This window comes from Malus sylvestris, chromosome 8 (assembly GCF_916048215.2).
Source record: "Malus sylvestris chromosome 8, drMalSylv7.2, whole genome shotgun sequence".
Taxonomy (NCBI): Eukaryota; Viridiplantae; Streptophyta; class Magnoliopsida; order Rosales; family Rosaceae; genus Malus; species Malus sylvestris.
Window position 1 is genome coordinate 24217022 of NC_062267.1, and position 17432 is coordinate 24234453.

At 37.2% G+C, this 17432-nt stretch overlaps 2 protein-coding genes across 2 annotated transcripts; one reads left to right on the forward strand and one right to left on the reverse strand.

Moving 5' to 3' along the window:
- The first annotated feature begins 1297 nt into the window (after positions 1–1297).
- On the forward strand, positions 1298–11254 carry LOC126631960 (rho GTPase-activating protein REN1-like). Its single transcript, XM_050302175.1, has 23 exons — positions 1298–1516; positions 1683–1772; positions 1962–2054; positions 2513–2626; positions 2905–2972; positions 3063–3141; positions 3855–4002; positions 4575–4694; positions 5095–5172; positions 5562–5617; positions 5712–5790; positions 6582–6666; positions 7120–7363; positions 7568–7774; positions 7977–8300; positions 8492–8541; positions 8847–8907; positions 8980–9063; positions 9222–9335; positions 9418–9587; positions 9780–9849; positions 10192–10356; positions 10669–11254. The coding sequence occupies exons 2-23, from the start codon at positions 1743–1745 to the stop codon at positions 11017–11019; spliced, it is 2790 nt and encodes a 929-aa protein (XP_050158132.1). The 5' UTR covers positions 1298–1516; positions 1683–1742; the 3' UTR covers positions 11020–11254.
- Positions 11255–12347: 1093 nt separating this feature from the next.
- Positions 12348–13794, reverse strand: LOC126631967 (mitochondrial uncoupling protein 5-like). Its single transcript, XM_050302182.1, has one exon. The coding sequence runs from the start codon at positions 13418–13420 to the stop codon at positions 12467–12469; it is 954 nt and encodes a 317-aa protein (XP_050158139.1). The 5' UTR covers positions 13421–13794; the 3' UTR covers positions 12348–12466.
- Between the last annotated feature and the right edge of the window lie 3638 nt (positions 13795–17432).

The following is a 17432-nucleotide window of genomic DNA, read 5'->3' on the forward strand; positions in this document are numbered from 1 at the left end:
TGTGGATTAGTACTTTGGTATTAATACATCGTTTACATAAAAAAGAATGTGTATTTTTTGACAAATGATAGAATCTAAATTTTATTATAAAGAGAAAAATTTAAACACGAAACATTGGGTGTAGAAACAAATGTTCTTGATCATTAAACTACAAACCACTTAAAAAATTGTTTTCTTCAATGTTTGTTGTGTAAAAATACTTGCTTTCTTAAACGTGTATTTTTTATAGTTAAAAAGAGATTTTTTTTCTTATCTAAATATAATCTTATAAAGAAAATAACGCTTTATTGCAGTAGAACTATGGGAAAAAATAATTATGTATATTCACTCTTGTAAGGGTTTGATTCTCACTAATTTTCATTCCCTTAATCACTAACTATATTAAATATATAAATATAGTGTTATATGATGATATATGCCAACCAAATAAAGTGATTAGCCTAAATAATGTGGAGTCACTGTATCAAATTTTAACCAAATTTATCAATTAACTCAATTGCCCCTATCTTTCAAAAGAAAACTAATGAAAATGACATGAAAACTTTGAGTTTTAACCAAAATGACAAAAATATGTTATAAGTGAATCGTATCAGAAGTGACTTTTTAGAGTAAAAATGTCTTTTTCGTTAAAAGTTAACAGTACCAGAAGTATTCCGTTAAAACTCCCAATCTTTCAAATGTGTTGCTTAGTCACATTCCAGTGTCGTCCGTACATGTTGAACATCTTTCAATCTTATCTAGTTTGTCCGTAGAGGTTAGTTGTGTTGGTGCCTGTTGTTCAAAAGCAGGAATGGGTGGGCTTGGATGCCTGATTGGATCAACCGCAGCATTACTTTAAAGTTAAAAAGGAGATCTTTTGAAGCAGTTTTCTAAAAAAATTGCAAGAGGATGCTAATAACTCTCTTACTTGGAACTTTTTCGTCTTATATTATTGATTCTTCTTTTCAAATGTAATATTATTTGACGATCAGAATCTACATACTTTTTATAATCTATCACTCTTTAAAAATTAAATTAATTATGCTAAAACTCAATCAAATCAGATACCGTTTAACCGTTTGATTAACAATGTCCAAATGTTAAGAAGTACAAATAGAACAACAATGTGTTAAGTTATCAAGTTGGCCATGTCTTAAGGGAAAGTAATGCCACGTGTCAGCACAATCAAAACCTTAAAAAAACAAGGGGAGCCCTGCACGTTTTTCCCTCCAACACGTTCGAAGGAAGACTGACCAAGAATAGGTGGACGGAGGGCCCGTTCTCTTTGGGCTCCTGCTTGACCAACCACCACACCCACACCCCCGTGCTTTCTCTTTCTCTTTCTCTCTCTCTCTCTCTCTCTCTCTCTCTGTTCTGTTGTCTGTTCCTGTTGGTGACAACAACACGACAATATCTCCCTCTTTCTCTAATCTGTCAGCAAAAACAAAAAAATTTAGAAGAAAAAGAAAGAGATCCCATCATCTCCTTTCTCTTTCCAATCCAACAACAACAACCCACGTTTCGATTTCTATACAAGGTACATTTTTTGTGATTTTTGGGAGTTGGGTTTTTTCTTATTTGAAAAATGGATTCTGGGTTTGATTGCTTGATGAGAAATGCTGTGGCTTTTGTGGGTTTGTGTTGGTTTTGGTTTCTGGGTTTGATCGTTTGAATTACATTGTTGAGTTTTTTTATCAATGTAGGAACCGGTTGGTGCTGATCCGTGTGGGATATGATTCTGTAACTCTGGAATTCATCAGAGGATGACTAACCGAATCACCAATGCGCCTCAGGTATATATGTTTTGGTTTCATTACAAATGCTGCTTTCCTTTTTCTAATAGCTTTAATCTATATGTATCCACATAAATATTGCACATGCATTTTAATTGTTAGGCAAATTGACAAGGGCAGACTCAGTCTGAACGTACATAAATTGTGGAGCGGTGAAAAGGAAATTTATCGGATTGTTGTGTGTTTCAGGGAGAAGGCGATGCTCCTCCTCCTCCTCCTCCTCCTCCCCCATCTGGAGGCCCTGGCCCACCTGAATCTCAGCCTTCCCGTGGTGCCAACACGGTAATGTCATTTTTATTCAATCATAACATCAGCGTGGATGAAAATGTTTACATTTATACTATCCCTGGTTCGCATTAACCTGTTATCGCTGTGCTCATCAAAATCTAATTTTCATTTTTATCATTCACCATTACTATGATCGGCTCATATGGAAACTTAGTCCTGAATTTCAAGGACAAAGTTTTGTAAAAAGGAATAACAACATATGATTGCAATGCCACAGAATTGTAGTTTTTATGTTGTTGCACAATCTAAGCTTTTCAACTGACCATTCTAATGGAACTATACCATTTGTGAAAAGACAAGAGCATTCGAGACTCAGTGCTCGTGGATAATTTAGATGCAAGAGGGTGAAATAATATCCTATGCTATTCATTGTCATGTAATATCATTGTTTTTTTTAATCTCTTGGTTAACCAAAGTAAAACTATGCCCTCTGAAGTTAAGCTGTTTTGCAGATATTCAAGAGTGGACCGTTATTCATATCATCCAAGGGAATTGGGTGGACGTCCTGGAAGAAAAGATGGTTTATCCTAACTCGCACATCACTCGTTTTCTTCAGAAGTGATCCAGTAAGTAATTCTTTGTCCGGTAATAGTGTGTGCATGTGCTTGCATCTGTTCTTCTTGTAGACATTATTACTCTCTCTCTCTCTCTCTCTCTCTCTCTCTCTCTCTCTCTCCCTCCTAATGTTTCATTTACTATAATTCTCCTAATGTTTCATTTACAATAATTCTACATTGCTGCTCTAAAGGGTCTCTCCCCCCCCCCCCTCTCTCTCTCTCTCTCTCTCTCTCTCTCTCTCTCTCTCCCTCCTAATGTTTCATTTACTATAATTCTACATTGCCAGAGTGCTGCTCTAAAGGGGAGTGAAGTGAACTTGACCCTGGGTGGTATTGACCTCAACAATTCAGGCAGGTTGGCTTGTAATTCGGAATTTTATTTATCCGCTGTTCTGCTCTTGCATTACTGCTAACCTTGCGTCATTTAATTGTACAATTTTTCTAGTGTGGTTGTCAAGGCAGACAAGAAACTCTTGACCGTGCTCTTTCCAGATGGTCGTGATGGACGAGCCTTCACACTTAAGGTGTGCTTTCCTTTTTATCCCTATTATTTCTCTTGGTTGAAAAACTTGAAGTGCTCCTTTTTCCTAGGTGGAATTTTTAGATTTACAACTACTTTTTTATAAATAAGAAAGTTAATTTGCGCAAGTCACAACAGTTTCTACTGATAACACGAATATATTCAACTGACTCGGAAAACAAATTCCTCACATAAATTTGTTCGCTTATGGATAAAGATTTTCTGTCAGTAAAATCTTCTGCGTTCAAAGTCCTGTATTCTATGCATGATAAAATTGTCTTCCTATAAGGGTGATGATTAATTGTTTCGATGATAATCTGAGTACATTTTTTTCCGTACATTCCTTTTAAAGAAGATAAATGTTTGTTGATTATTTGACTTTAGGTCTTATTTGTTGTTATCATATCCTATCATAACCACATTTCAAGCTTGTTGGGACACTGCATTAGTTGTGTGGCCAAGTTCGGACTTCAAGGAGGCACTACTTGTTGGGGACACTGCATTGTGGGGCTGAATTCCTTTAACCATTTCATAGAAGTTCATTGAGATATTCTTTTATAAAGAAAAATGCATAACACTTTGTTTTTGTGGAAAACGTTGAGAAGTTGGTTAAAAAAAGTTGATGTGTTAGAAATCCTTTTGACCAAAAGTTAGGTATGGAGGTGAAGTTGATCTTGCTATCTTCTGCTGATTTGTCGTGTATTACATCTTCTGCAGGCTGAAACATTGGAAGATCTACATGAGTGGAAGACTGCACTTGAAAATGCATTGGCGCAAGCCCCAAGTGGTGGCGGTCATGCTATGGGGCAAAATGGAACGTTAGGGAATGATAAGACTGAGGCTGTTCATGGTTCTGCGGACCAGTGTATGCTCTTCTTATAGTGACTCTCCAGACATACTGTTTAATACTGCACATGTTTATGCCATCTGGTGTACATTTTTCTTTCAGCTGTTAGCAAAGTCTCATTGAACCAGTATTTGTTGTTAAATCATACATTACCTTATAGTCTATTATATCTACTTTATGTGGTATACCGGAAATGAAATTTTGTACATTTTAAGAAAAATGGAGAAAACTTTAAGTATGTTTATTTAACTTAGAGTTCAAGCGCAAACAATATGGTAAGATAGCAAAAGTAGTCAAGTATTGAAATAACTTCAAGCCACTATACAAATTCAATTAGACAGTTGAATACAAAGAGACGAGTTGTGTTTTTATATGTAGAATGTTTCGCCACATGATATTTAGTGTTGTAGTACTCAGTCTGCTTCATGGCTACCCAACCGAGTATAAAATCCTGTCAGAATGTTTAGCTAGTATCTTAAGATACGAGTTTTCTTACGATCGGGCCTTGCATTGGATATTTTTGAAACTTTTTCTTGCTATCCTTGTACCACCTCACTGAAATATTGTTGTTGTCTGTATTTCTTTTACAGCAAAGGATAAGAAGCCAGTGAAATCTACAGTCGTTGGAGTGCCTGTTCTACTGGCCTTGGAAGATGTTGATGGAGCTCCGTCTTTCTTGGAAAAAGCCTTTAGGTTCGTAGAAGAATATGGTGGGTTCTCCATATCTCACTATCAGATGTCATTTCAACTTACCTAGGTGGTTTAATAACATACATATATACAGTCGAGAGCACCCACCCCCAGTTCTTGTAGTATATTGAACATTGTTAATGCCTGCACCGTCTGAGAAGCCTTAATTGGAAGCTACTCTTTTGATTTTGATGTATTCTTTAATGCATATCCGTTGCATATGATAGGTATTAATGTATAAGACCTAATAATTTTACCTACTTATACTGAAGGCTCTTAAGGGGAAGCTGTCAACTGATGGTACTTGTAATTTGACTATGAGCAATCTTAAGTCTGTATGACCTCGGCCATCACTGGTTTCAAAATAGATTAATTTCTTTTCTTGTTTGAAATATGTATCTGAACATTTGATATAAATAGGAGTCAAAGTAGAAGGGATCTTACGACAAGCTGCAGATGTTGAAGATGTTCAAAGTAGAATAAGAGAGTATGAACAGGGTTAGTGTTTCTTTCCTTTTTAATAATATTTGGTGTTCATCGACATTTTTTTTTTAAAGTTATACATTTATTGTTCAATGGAGCTGTTATGAACTATATACATATACATACATACATACATGCATACATATATATACACACCATTTATATATACAGTCCCTTCTATTGAAGGATCCCTCAAATAAGGTTATGGATTATATATCTTCGTATTTTTTTCAACAATCCACACTGTATATTTTTATTCAGGACTGGCTTTTTTAATTGAAACTCTAGAATCTAAATTCAATTTATCACTTGTGGTTTGTGGAGTTGTATAAGTGGAAAAAAATTCTAAATAATGATCCTTTTCGATATCTGAGATATTTTCGGGTTGTGTTTTTATGCATCAGGGAAAACTGAGTTTTCTCCTCAGGAGGACGCACATGTTATCGCTGATTGTGTCAAGGTACCTATTTTTCTCAATTAAATGTTGATTTCTTCGTGTAGATTATAGAATGTTCTGAAGGTTTTATATTTTCTTTCTTGATGCAAATTTCCAGTATGTCCTCCGGGAGTTGCCATCTCCCCCTGTCCCTGCATCTTGCTGTAATGCACTGTTAGAAGCCTTTCGTAAATCTGGTATGGTGCATTTGATTTAAACTATATCATCTGTTACTTTGTAGTTTTTCGATTAGTTATGATATTTATTGTGTCGTAAAGTCGGGCTAAGAAACTCTCACATAGAACTGCTGACTCTTTTAACAGTCTCTTAATATCATTTTATAATCTGCATCAGTCTTGTCATTCATATTAGGGCCAACCCAAATGAAGCCGCATTTAGCCTAGCTACATTCTTTCTTGGCCTGAAGTCAATCATTAGAGTTTCTATTTTCTAACAAGTAAAACAAAGAAAAGAGTAATTGAGCTTCAAGATGTTGGCTCAAAACCCAGGTTACTAAACGGCAATAACGGGGATGGGAGTTTTCCTGGATCTTTTTTGTTTATGTTTTGTGAAATTGGAGTGGAAAGAAGATTATTTGAAACCTTGTGATTGGAAACTAATACTATAAAGCTCAGTTCGGTATTTTGTTATTGCTAAATCTTACTTGCTCAGGGATGTCCATTTTCCCACATCTCAAAGTTATAGAGAGATCTTTTTCTAGTTAGACTTCTGTCAAGAACCATCCCTTCCTATTTGGTTGTCGTCTCAGATACAGAAAGATAAATTGGAGTTCATTGTTTACACAAAAGTTCCCGGAGTTTGACTTATGCCTAAATGTCAATGGGTGTTTCCTGAGAGGGGAAGTTTTATATTGTCAAGCACTTCAGTTTGGCCTTTGGGTCTATGTGTGTCTGTCTTCTACGCAACATTTGAGTGTTAAAATGTTACTGTTGTTCTAATTCCTTAATACAAATTTCCCAATGATTAGGTAATGATCGTGGTGGTAGAGTCAATGCTATGCGCACAACAATATGTGATACATTCCCAGAGCCAAATCGCCGTTTACTGCAAAGGTTAGTTTTATGTTACTTCATTATCTGAGTTTTGGTTTAGTTCTGTTTTGTGTACGAGTGTGTTTTGCATGTGCAGTTGAGTATCTAAAGCTAGGATATCTTTTTTTTTATTGAATATATTATTGCTTTCGTTTGTTAATTATTTGACATTTAGATTGTTTTCCTCGTTTCTTTAAGTATCAAGCATCTCCTGTAAAGAAGTTTTAACATGCTTGTGCAGTTCGAATTATAGTGTTCAAGAAGGTTACTAGAAATAATTTTCTTTTAGCAAGATTCCTTAGCTGTAGTTAAGCCATTTGCTTGCATAAACTTCAGTTATCTACTACTTGGACACCAGTTTTGGGAGATTTCCTTTTTGTTCCCTGTGTTATCTCACTTTCTTTACTATCTTGCATTCACATAATGCCCAGTTATACTTTGTCAAAATTTAATTTGTATCCTTTTCCGGTTCAGAATTCTTTTGATGATGCAAAGTGTGGCTGCTCAGAAAGCTGTGAACCGAATGAGCTGCTCTGCTGTGGCAGCTTGTATGGCTCCTTTACTTCTTCGCCCGCTCTTAGCTGGGGATTGTGAAATTGACAATGATTTTGATGTGGGGGGTGATGGTTCTGTTCAACTATTGCAAGCTGCTGCTGCCGCTAATCATGCTCAAGCGATTGTTATAACTTTGTTGGAGGAGTATAATCACATATTTGGGGTACACTCCAACAATCCTTTTACCTTTTACCATTACCTTAACGATAACACTTTCTACTTTGTGCTGGTTTTGAGCTTCGAGTATATTCTGTTCAGTGTTGTTTTTCATAAAAGTTTATCGACTAGCTCACTCTAGAATTATTTCACGTCAATAGTTTGGACTCCGGATTTCTGTTGAGTTGGTTCTTTCTCCATGTATTTGCAGGAAGGTGGTCCCCTGTCCCCGGAACTATACAGTGACACAGAAGAAAGTGAAAGTGAGACTGAGGGGGCAACTGATGATGATGATTACTATGAAGATGATGAAACTGATGCAGGAACAGAGGATGAAGATGTTGAAATTGTTTCTGATGGAGATGGAACATTTAGTGAGAGTGGTGAATCTGAAGACAATGATCTGCATGATAATAAGGCTTGTTACATACTTAGTCCTTCAATATATTAGTGCCAGACCTTGTGGTCAAGATTTGGTGCTTTCAAGTCGGTTAAATTATTAGTGCCAGACATTAGCATTAGCATTAGCATTTTTCTTTTTGTTCTTGTCTTACTGTTTGTTGCTAGTCCGTTGCCAGAAAAACTTGGAGATTCATGTATAACATATTCACTCTTTGCAGGATGGTGACGGTTTAAGACCAGGAGTGAAGTCTCCTCATGGAGGCAACGATGGTAAAGCTCATGAGAAGTTGTCATCAAGCTCAACTAAAATATTGCAGCCTCAACCTGCTTTAGAGAGCAGTGAGAATAAACTGAGTTCAAGTAAAACTAATGCGCCAGAGCAGGCTAGCGAGTCTGCTGTAGTAGAAGAGGTTTCTAGAGAAATAAGTTCACGGCAACAGCCACCCAATCATGTTCTTCCATCCCCATTTATACAAAAATCTTCATCTATATCCAATGGATCTGGGCATGTTAGGAATCGTACTGGTTGGGGACGTATGGCTGTAAGTCTATGTTTACTGGACTGGTGATACAGTCTTTTGCTTATTAGGCCTTTCATCATTATCTATACCTTCCTAGATTATGTTATCCGGGAAGGGACTTGCAATTTTCCCATAAACCGTCTCCAATTCAGAGAGTTTTTGTTAATTGAGTTTCTTTTTTCATTTGGCGGGTGGGGGGATTTCTGGTTCAGGCAAGGAAGAACCTTTCCATGGAATCCATTGACTACAGTCTTGAGGAAGAGTAAGTGATGCAAATTCCATCTCTGAAGAGTTTCTTTCCCTCATAGAGATTTGCCTATAATCTTTTTCAGTGTCAGTGGATGTCCTGCATTGCACACTTCATAGTATGAAGTTCATACATACAGGCTCACGCGTGCACATGAGCATGCATCAGTAGTACATTTTTTCCAAAGTGTATCAGTGTTTTACTTTCTCGAGATGATCCATTAGTGTTAACGTTTAGGATGCAGTGAACTTGTAATTTTTGAAGCTTCTCTTCGCGTCATTGGTTTTGTTCTAACATCTAATTTTTCCTCCTCTATAAAGGGCTGAAATCCAGAATCTCGAGAGGACTAAATCTGAGTTAGAAAACAGAATTGCAGAAGAGGTATCTCACTATCCAATTACACTGTATCAAGTTGTTTGGAATTGTTAAGTTAGTTGTCAGTTTCCTCTACAGGTTGAAGGGAATGCTGCTCTACAAGCAAGTCTGGAGAGAGAGAAGACGGCCTTGCGTGAGCGTCGCCTAGCTCTCAAGCAAGATGTAAATTCCGTACTGAGAGAACAATTTTTCTTATTTATCTAAACACGCTTCTGCATCCGTAGAATATAATGCTAGTTCGATTATTATTAATGGTTATTAAGTGATTAACCAAGATGAGTGAAGTTAATACTGATATTGGGCATTAAACGTCCTTGTAGGTGGCGAGACTACAGGAACAGTTACAGAAGGAGAAGGATTTAACAGCAGCTCTCGAAGCAGGACTAAAAATGTCGGGGGGACGTGTGCCCAATTTAGCCACAGTTGATGAAAAAGTTAGTATTGTGCCCTTAAATTGTTATGGCATAAGAGCTTTTATCAAGCACCAAAATATTAACTTGCATACGTGCTATATAGACAAGGGCAGATCTTATTGAAATAGCACAGGCAGAAGAGAATGTTTCCAACTTGAAGATGAAGGTTGATGATCTAGGCATGCAGCTTAATCAACAACGTGAAAGAAACCGTGGCTCTATGTCTGATGCTTCCATTCCATCCCGAAATAGTGGCGATCATCAAGCAAAACAGTGAGATCTTTTGTTATTTCGTGATGCTTTCTTGCTAGATCATTCTTCTATATTTGTCAAAGAGAGTTCGTGATCTGTGGTTGTAACAATTAATGCTTACAAGTCTTCGAATGCAAGTTACATGAATGCAGACATAGTTTTCCAGTGATGACTCATTGGCACTTTCTTTTTCCCCTTTTCTGTCATTTTTAGGCACACAACAGATAGACAGAAGGACAGTGAAAACATAGTCCCTTCCCATTTCGAATCGTCAAGAAGCAAGGTACATTTATTTTGACATTTGAGATATCGACATGAATAAATGTCGCGGTTAACTTAATTTTTGTATTATTTTGGTCCTGCAACCGGTCCAATTATGTTTTAGCTAAATTGAGCCTTTAGAAGCAGATGTGGGCGTAGTCACATTGACTAGAGCAGATGTGTTCCCACTTATGCACCCGAGTCCGAATTTCCTCTCTGCACTTTAAATGAGTTCAAAGTAGAATAGAAAAGGAAATTAAGCCTTTATAAAACTTGTAGGATGAACTTAGCGAGCAGTTTGTGCTAAAGTGGATTCGTTAAAGTAATAACTATGTTCGAACTAATATCTGGGCATGTTCAACAGGAGACTCATCAAGATGGAACGGAAAATGTGAATGGAAAGAAAACAGATGCAGCAAACAAAAGCAACTCTCGGTCTGTTGGGCCGCCAGCTGATTCTTCTGCAGTAGAGACAGTGGTAGCCAAGCCTACAGCTTCAACCAACTCCAAGAAAGGCGGTGGGGGTGAGGTAAGATCGGTCATATTAGTTCTGGTTCAATAGAATTTTAACCATTAGATTACCATTAAAATGAAGATTCGCTTTCCACATTGCACATATGCATTCTGTCTTTCGTTTTGATGATGTCGATTACTATTATGGATTGCATACTTGGATTAATGGGGGGAGGATTACAACGCAGATTGAAAAGACTAGAAAACGTCTATGTTTCTACTTGTTGCTTTGTATTTTTACTAATGCTTGCTTGCTGAGCTGATTTATTAGTGTGATTAGATAGAAGGGTAGAAATAGTTACATACCTATTTGCCTGTGGCATGACAGGGAGGTAATTCCACAACTTCAGCAATAACAAAGTTGACATCACGACTGAATTTGTTGAAGGAGCGGCGGAGCCAAATAGCAAATGAGATACAAGGCCGCGGTCCTGCTCAAAGTTTGGATAAAAGTCAGTCGCTCCAATACGACAAGAGTTATGAAACCTCGGAAAAGCCAGAGAAACTTAGGAAGGCGGAGAGTCATTCGGAGAGAGGAGGAAAGAGATCAGAAAGCCAGCAGCAGCAGCATAGCCTGGACAGAGGAAAATCGGAAAGCCATCTATCTGTAGCCGTGGAGAAGGGTCGAGTTGTAGAGGGTAGTAAACTGAAAACTTCTCCGAGGACGGACAGCAGATGATAACAAAAGTTTATATGTTGCGTGTAGGGCGAGAGCGACGTGTGTACAGATGAAGCATTTCCTTGATGTAAAGCTGATTTATTTGGAACCCCAAACTGTTCATTTATGCTGGCAGGCACACTCATACAGCACAAATTGCTCAGTTATTTGCGTGCGTTGTATCTGTATGGATGAATGAATGTGTAATTTTTGTTCCAGTTGCTTAAGCATATATGCTCATAAATTTTGAACACAAGTTGAAGTTTCTGGGTCTCAGTGTTGAACTTGATATCAAATGATTTTACAAAGAAAGTTCGTTATTCATATTCCAAAAAAGTCATCATGCAACCACACATTGCTGAAATACCATCATGACTCGTATTAGGGGGGAGGGGATAGAGTTTGAAACTATTACAATTTACTATAATTTAGGGGGAGGGAGTTTCGAACCCAGAATACTAGATAGGATCCTAACATCCTATCTATTAGGATATTGGACCACATGAGTAAATCACAACTTGCTTTAAATAGAAAAAGACTCTTAAGAAAATCTCATTTCTACTCATATTTCTTTAGTTTCAATGCATTTATCGCTTGATTGTTTTAAAGTTTAGTTGAAGCGCAATGTTCTGTTTTGAGGTTTCATACAATTTGAACAGAAGTAAATATCCAAGAAAATTAGAGCATTGGCTCTTGGACTTTGACTCAATTTATAAATTTATAATAGAATTTTTCGTTCATCTTTTGTCCACACTAAGGAAGGGGTATCAATTGGAATTTTGAGCGATTTTAATTCTGTTAATAAATCTAGGAATATTCAATCAGAATTTTAAATGATTCTTTGAAATTCAAAGTCTATTTATTGAGGATTTTAAGATATTTTATTAAAATCCTTATAAATGGAAATGTATTGAAATAGAATTTTAAAGAATTTTATAGGTATATTCAATTAGGAATTGGTTTTAAAGAATTTTAAAAAGTTGAGGAATTAGAGAGATTTGGTAACATATTTTAAGCATTCACAAGTACATAGATTTGAATCAAAATTTAGATGAAATATCTACAAATCAATTAAACTCCATCAAAATAAATAGATATATAATGCTATTCAAAATCTTCAAATTCCCTTACTATACACCCCTCCTAAACCTTTTATTTTGGATGTAATTGAAAATTTTAATCGTATTCAAAGACCAATACCCACAGATATTAGTTCAGAGCTAATACTCACATACTAAATCTTCCGTTAACTCAAAACCCTTCTTGCTAATCGCATATTGGATTTGTTTGCATGGCGAAAAAAAATAATTATAAATCAATAACCAAAAGGGGAAATGAATCAATAGCCAGATTCCAAACGTAAAATTTCATTAATCAATAATAATTCTCGCAGTCGAAAAAAGAAACAAAAAATAATAATAATCATGGTGATTATTTTTCATCATCGTCATTGGTCGGATCCCAACTCTCAATAGTCCTTAAGCACCTTCCTGATCTGCTCAAGCGTCACAAACAGCACCACAGTGAATGGCCCCTGCCTCGAAATCGTAGGGATGAAGCCCTTGTAAAGGGCCATGGGCCCCTCCGCTCTCACAGTCTTTAGGGCACAGTCCAGGGCCCCAGTGTACGGCGGGTCCCGCCCGGCTTCCACCTTCATGTTCATAACCCTCGTCTTAATCACGTCGATCGGGTTCGAGGCCACGGAGGCCACAAACCCCGCCGCGAAACTCGCGGTCACGTGAGTCCCGAGGCCGTCCTTCATCAAGTGCCTATCGAGAATCGCCTCCTTGAACTGGTCGTAAGACGCCAGCTGCGACGCCGTCACGATCATCGCCCGGTTTACCGTAAGGCTGGACCCGCGCCACAGGCTAAGAACCCCTTCGCTCCTCGCCATCTTCGTAATCGCGTCGATCACGTTCTTGTAGTCACGGCCGCCAGCCTGCATCCGGACCATGGCCACGTCGGCGGGGTTTCCGACGGCGGCACCAACTCCACCGGCGACGAGTCCAGCGAGAATTTTTCGGGGCAGGGGCAGGTTTCCGGAGTTCGAGTCTGCCCATCTGACTTTCAAAATTTCGTAGAGGCCCATTCGGGTGGTGGAGTAGAGAGTCTGGCGGAGGACGGTGGCGGAGACTCCAGAGAACAACGCCTTAACGCCTTCGGTCTGAACAATTTTGACTCCGACCGAGATTGGACCGGCGCGTGCGGCGGCGGCCGGCGGAGGCGGGGCAACCAGGGTGGCAGAATGGGAATGAAAAGCAAAAGCAGGGCGGAGATTGTGGATGTGCTGGGGGGCGGCGGCCCGGGCGGGGTTGTTCTCGCCCTGGAGCTGCATACGGACCTTGATAAGATCCAGCGGGTGGGTGGAGCAGCCGGCGACAATGGAAGCGACGCCTCCCTCGACAAATCCTTTGATACCCATTTGCTCAAGTAAATCAAAGGTCGAATCTTGGGGGTTTTTTTCCCTTTTTTTGGGATCGTCTGTTAGAAAAAGAATGAAAGAATTGAAAATTTGGATCAAAACTGAATTGGGGGAAAAAATCGAAGGGCTTTCAGGAGGACCAATTAGGGTTCATGTCACTGGTGATCAAGAGGTGGGAGTGGAGGGCAAAGGCAATGGAGGAGCAGTGAGGGACGTTGGGCCTCTGAGACATATGCTGTATGTATCTGCCAATGTGCTGTGTCCGAATGGTTGAGTTGGAGGCTGAGGGAGTAGAGGCTGGACTTATATAGTGGGAATTGGAGAGTAGCAACAAGTAACAACTACAAGGAAAGAAAGTGGGAAGGAGGGGGGAACGAGGATGCGAGATGCGCCGCGGGCCGCGCCTTGCAAACATTTGTGGGAGTCATACGACGCGGTTATAGATTGATTGATTGCTTACTGGGACCTCTAATTTTCCGCTTATTATCTTAATACCCCCCTCCTCAACGACTGGACTTACCCGCTGAGTTTACAACTGTCTAGAGCAATTTTACAGCTTAGTTGCTCCCACTTTTCCTTACACGCTATCCCGTTCCCTCAACTTCGTCTATTGACTCGTTAATTTTGTAGTATGGGTGGGATACTCGAGTTTTCGTTAATATGTTATTAATATTTGGTATATTGGTACCCTTCATTTAATCTATATATAAATTGTTCTTATTTATTGTTCGATTTTAATTCAATAGTATGCCATTTTAACTTTTTGTTGTACTTTGTCCTCCACAGCTGAATTAAGATCGAACAGTGGGTGATCATAATTTATTTGGAGCCTAGAGTCAAGGAGAACAAGACTCTTTGCTATATTATTTCAATACCACGAATACTACATTTGCATTACCTCTCTAATAAAGATGAAGGTCCGCCAATTAAAGAGGTAATGTAAATGTAATATAGAAAATGTTTTTTTTTTCTTAAGTACATCAATATTTTTACACTAAGGGAGGGGGAGTTCAGTTAAGCCACATAATGGGCAGCCTAATTTAGTATCGAATTCACCATTCACGAGATTTGAACCTAAGACCTCTCACTTTTAAGAAAAAAAGAATATCACCATATCGTAGTACTAAGTAGCTAGAAAATGTAGTTAGAGTGACAAAAATGTTGACAATGGAGAGATGTGAGATAGAGAAAGAAAGTCTTGGTAGAGTGATAGTATTGCAAAATTGGGGGGGTAAATTGATTGATACTTTCCAAAGAGTTGTTGGGGCATTTAGTTAGTTAAGCCCTAACTTTCTTCTCTTAAAGGAATTTTAGTGGGTATTTAATAAGGAAAACTAATGAAAAAGGCTTGAAAATTTTGAGTTTTAACGATAAGGACAAAATAAAGAGTAAAGTGAATAGTACCAGGATTAACTTTTTAGTATAAAAATGTGGTTTTTCGTTAAAGTGAACAGTACCGGAAGCTTTTCGTTAAAGTTCCCTATTTAATAAGCCGGCTTGACTTTCCAAACATGACAATGCGTCAAACGAATTGGTAACCGTACGGCAGCCGTCAGGACTCAGTCTGTTTGGGGTTCGGTCTCTCAACCTCTGACAATTTGACACGTTATTTTTTAATTTCAAAATACAGAATAAAAAAATACAGAAAATTCCTCGTCTTCTGGACGAGTTTTCAAAGCATGTACCCGCCGCAATGGACTCGTATTAATTGAAACCACTTGATATTGCGTATTATATTATGCGTACTTACGTATCTTAAAGAATTATAAGTATGTCGACCCAAGTTCGATTCATTTTCCATGTTCTCACTTTATTATCTTTAAGTATTATATAGAAAGGTTCGGCAAAAAAAAATATTATATAGGAAGATACTACCTTTAAGTATCATGAATTTCGCACTTTACTACTTTTAGTTTTTTTCGTCTCGGTTTCATACCTAAACTTTGATTTTCTACACTTTAACACTTATGTTAAGCTTTCTGTCAAGTTGTTAGTTTAGTGATGTCATGACATAATTTTTGGTCCACCATGTCTTCCAAGAATTAGCATTCGACACTGTAGCTTGAATTTACAAGAGAATCTCTCATTTAAATGGCAAATATGGTGGGCCAACGTTATATCACGTCATTACTTAAAGAAGAATTTGATCAAAAGCCTAACGGAAGTATTAAAGTGTTAGAAAACAAAATTTAGGTATGAAACTATGACGAAAAGAACTAAATGTAGTAATGTGCGAATTTCACAATACTTGAGGGAAGTGAATGAGAATTACCCAATAAAAAAAGTCCCCCTTCACAGATAATGGTTTACTGCAGTAGTGGGAAATAATCATGCATATGCACCTTAATGTGGGTTCGATCCTCATCAATCCCCCTTCCTACTAACGTTATAGTTTGTCAAAAGAAAAAAGGTCTCCCTTCAAAATGTCGATCTTGTAAAAGGCCAATCAAATTGGGACATTTAATCAATCTGAATTTCATGACGGTCATTTCAATTTTCATTCATAACATATTGTATTCAATTTTTGTAAGAACATATCGTAGTCTTTTTAGTCAAAATCAGATGAATGAACAATGTCTAATTTGTCAAGTATGATCCTTTAATTGAATGATTCAAATAGTGAGATTGTAAGCCTCCTATATTACTGTTTAATTTACTGATTGAAGGATTGGAGAGTTGTTGATAATTGTAATGCCAGTGAAAGGGAGTCAATTTGAGGTCCTAAATTAGCCCAAACCAATAGCAAAAAAATTGAAACTTCAAGGGCAACAATTTTTCACTTTATAGATACAAATGCAAGTGTTAAAATGCATTTGGTAGTTTTCCGTTCTAATGTTTTATTTCTTAAACAATCATTCTCGAATTAAAATACTAGAAGTACTATCATAAACCTGCAAAATTCTTTTTGTTTTATATAATATGCCAATAATTTATTTTATAAAACATTACCAGACAGAACATTTACAAAAAAGTGACTTTCAAAAACAGTTGCTCTTCTTGGGCAACCAAAATTGTGTTGGTTTGATTCGTGGAGTCTAACTCTTAGCATTGATATCATTTAGTATTTCTCTTTACTTGTAAGTGAAATGTTTTATGTTCGATTTTCGTCAAAAAGGAATTTGAACCACAATTTTTTTGATCAAACATGAACTTCATTGGTAGAAGAAGATGTTAAAGATGTTGAGATAAACATAAAAATAAGCTGCAATTAGGCCGAAAAGACAAAGAAGTCCAAGCAAAGCACATGATGACCAAATCAGACCAGTCTACTAATAGAAATGTCACCATCACATTCACTATGCAACTCTCCTTAATGTAGATAATATTGTTTGATCAAAAAAAAAAAAAAAATATATATATATATATATATATCTCTCTCTCTCTCTCTCTCTCTCTTAGCATTGATAAAATACATAACTGGTACAATATTTGAATAATACTTACGTTAATATTGGATAACTTTGCTAAAAATTTACTTTGAAAGATTCAGCCACTTTTTTTAATTAATTAATTAATTAAATTTTTATTTATTTAAAATATGTTAAAAATACGTGAATTTTATGTGGATTGTTATTTTTATTTTAAGTTTATATGTATTAATTAAAATGTGTGAAAATAACATGTATTAAACGTAGAAAGTACTCACGTACGTGTTTAATACATGTATTAAAATATGTAGTACACATATTATATGTAAATACATGTATAATATGTAAATTTACTAGAGCATACTCTTAATGTCAAATATTGGGATTGTTTTTTTTTTTTTTTAAAGGGAGGCAACTGGTGGGAAACCACTGTTATCCACCCCTTTCGAGGGCCAGAAAGACTCACATAGACATTTTAGCCTTCCCTTAGCCACAAATCTGGCTTCCACACCAGCAGCGGGTTTCGAACCTGAGACCTCCAAATTTTAGTTTTAAGGAAGCCTCATAATCCGCCTTTTACCACTGAGCTACCAGCTAGTGGTTTAGACAAAATATTGGGATTGTTTGGCCCATTTGAGTTTGAA

Bases quoted from the DNA above. Each gene is read 5' to 3' on its own strand.
- LOC126631960 (XM_050302175.1), top strand. From the start codon at position 1,743: ATGACTAACCGAATCACCAATGCGCCTCAG. The intron at 5,173-5,561 runs GTTAGTGTTTCT...TTTATGCATCAG, and splicing joins AATAAGAGAGTATGAACAGG to GGAAAACTGAGTTTTCTCCT. The intron at 7,364-7,567 runs GTACACTCCAAC...ATGTATTTGCAG, and splicing joins AGTATAATCACATATTTGGG to GAAGGTGGTCCCCTGTCCCC.
- LOC126631967 (XM_050302182.1), bottom strand. From the start codon at position 13,420: ATGGGTATCAAAGGATTTGTCGAGGGAGGCGTCGCTTCCATTGTCGCC.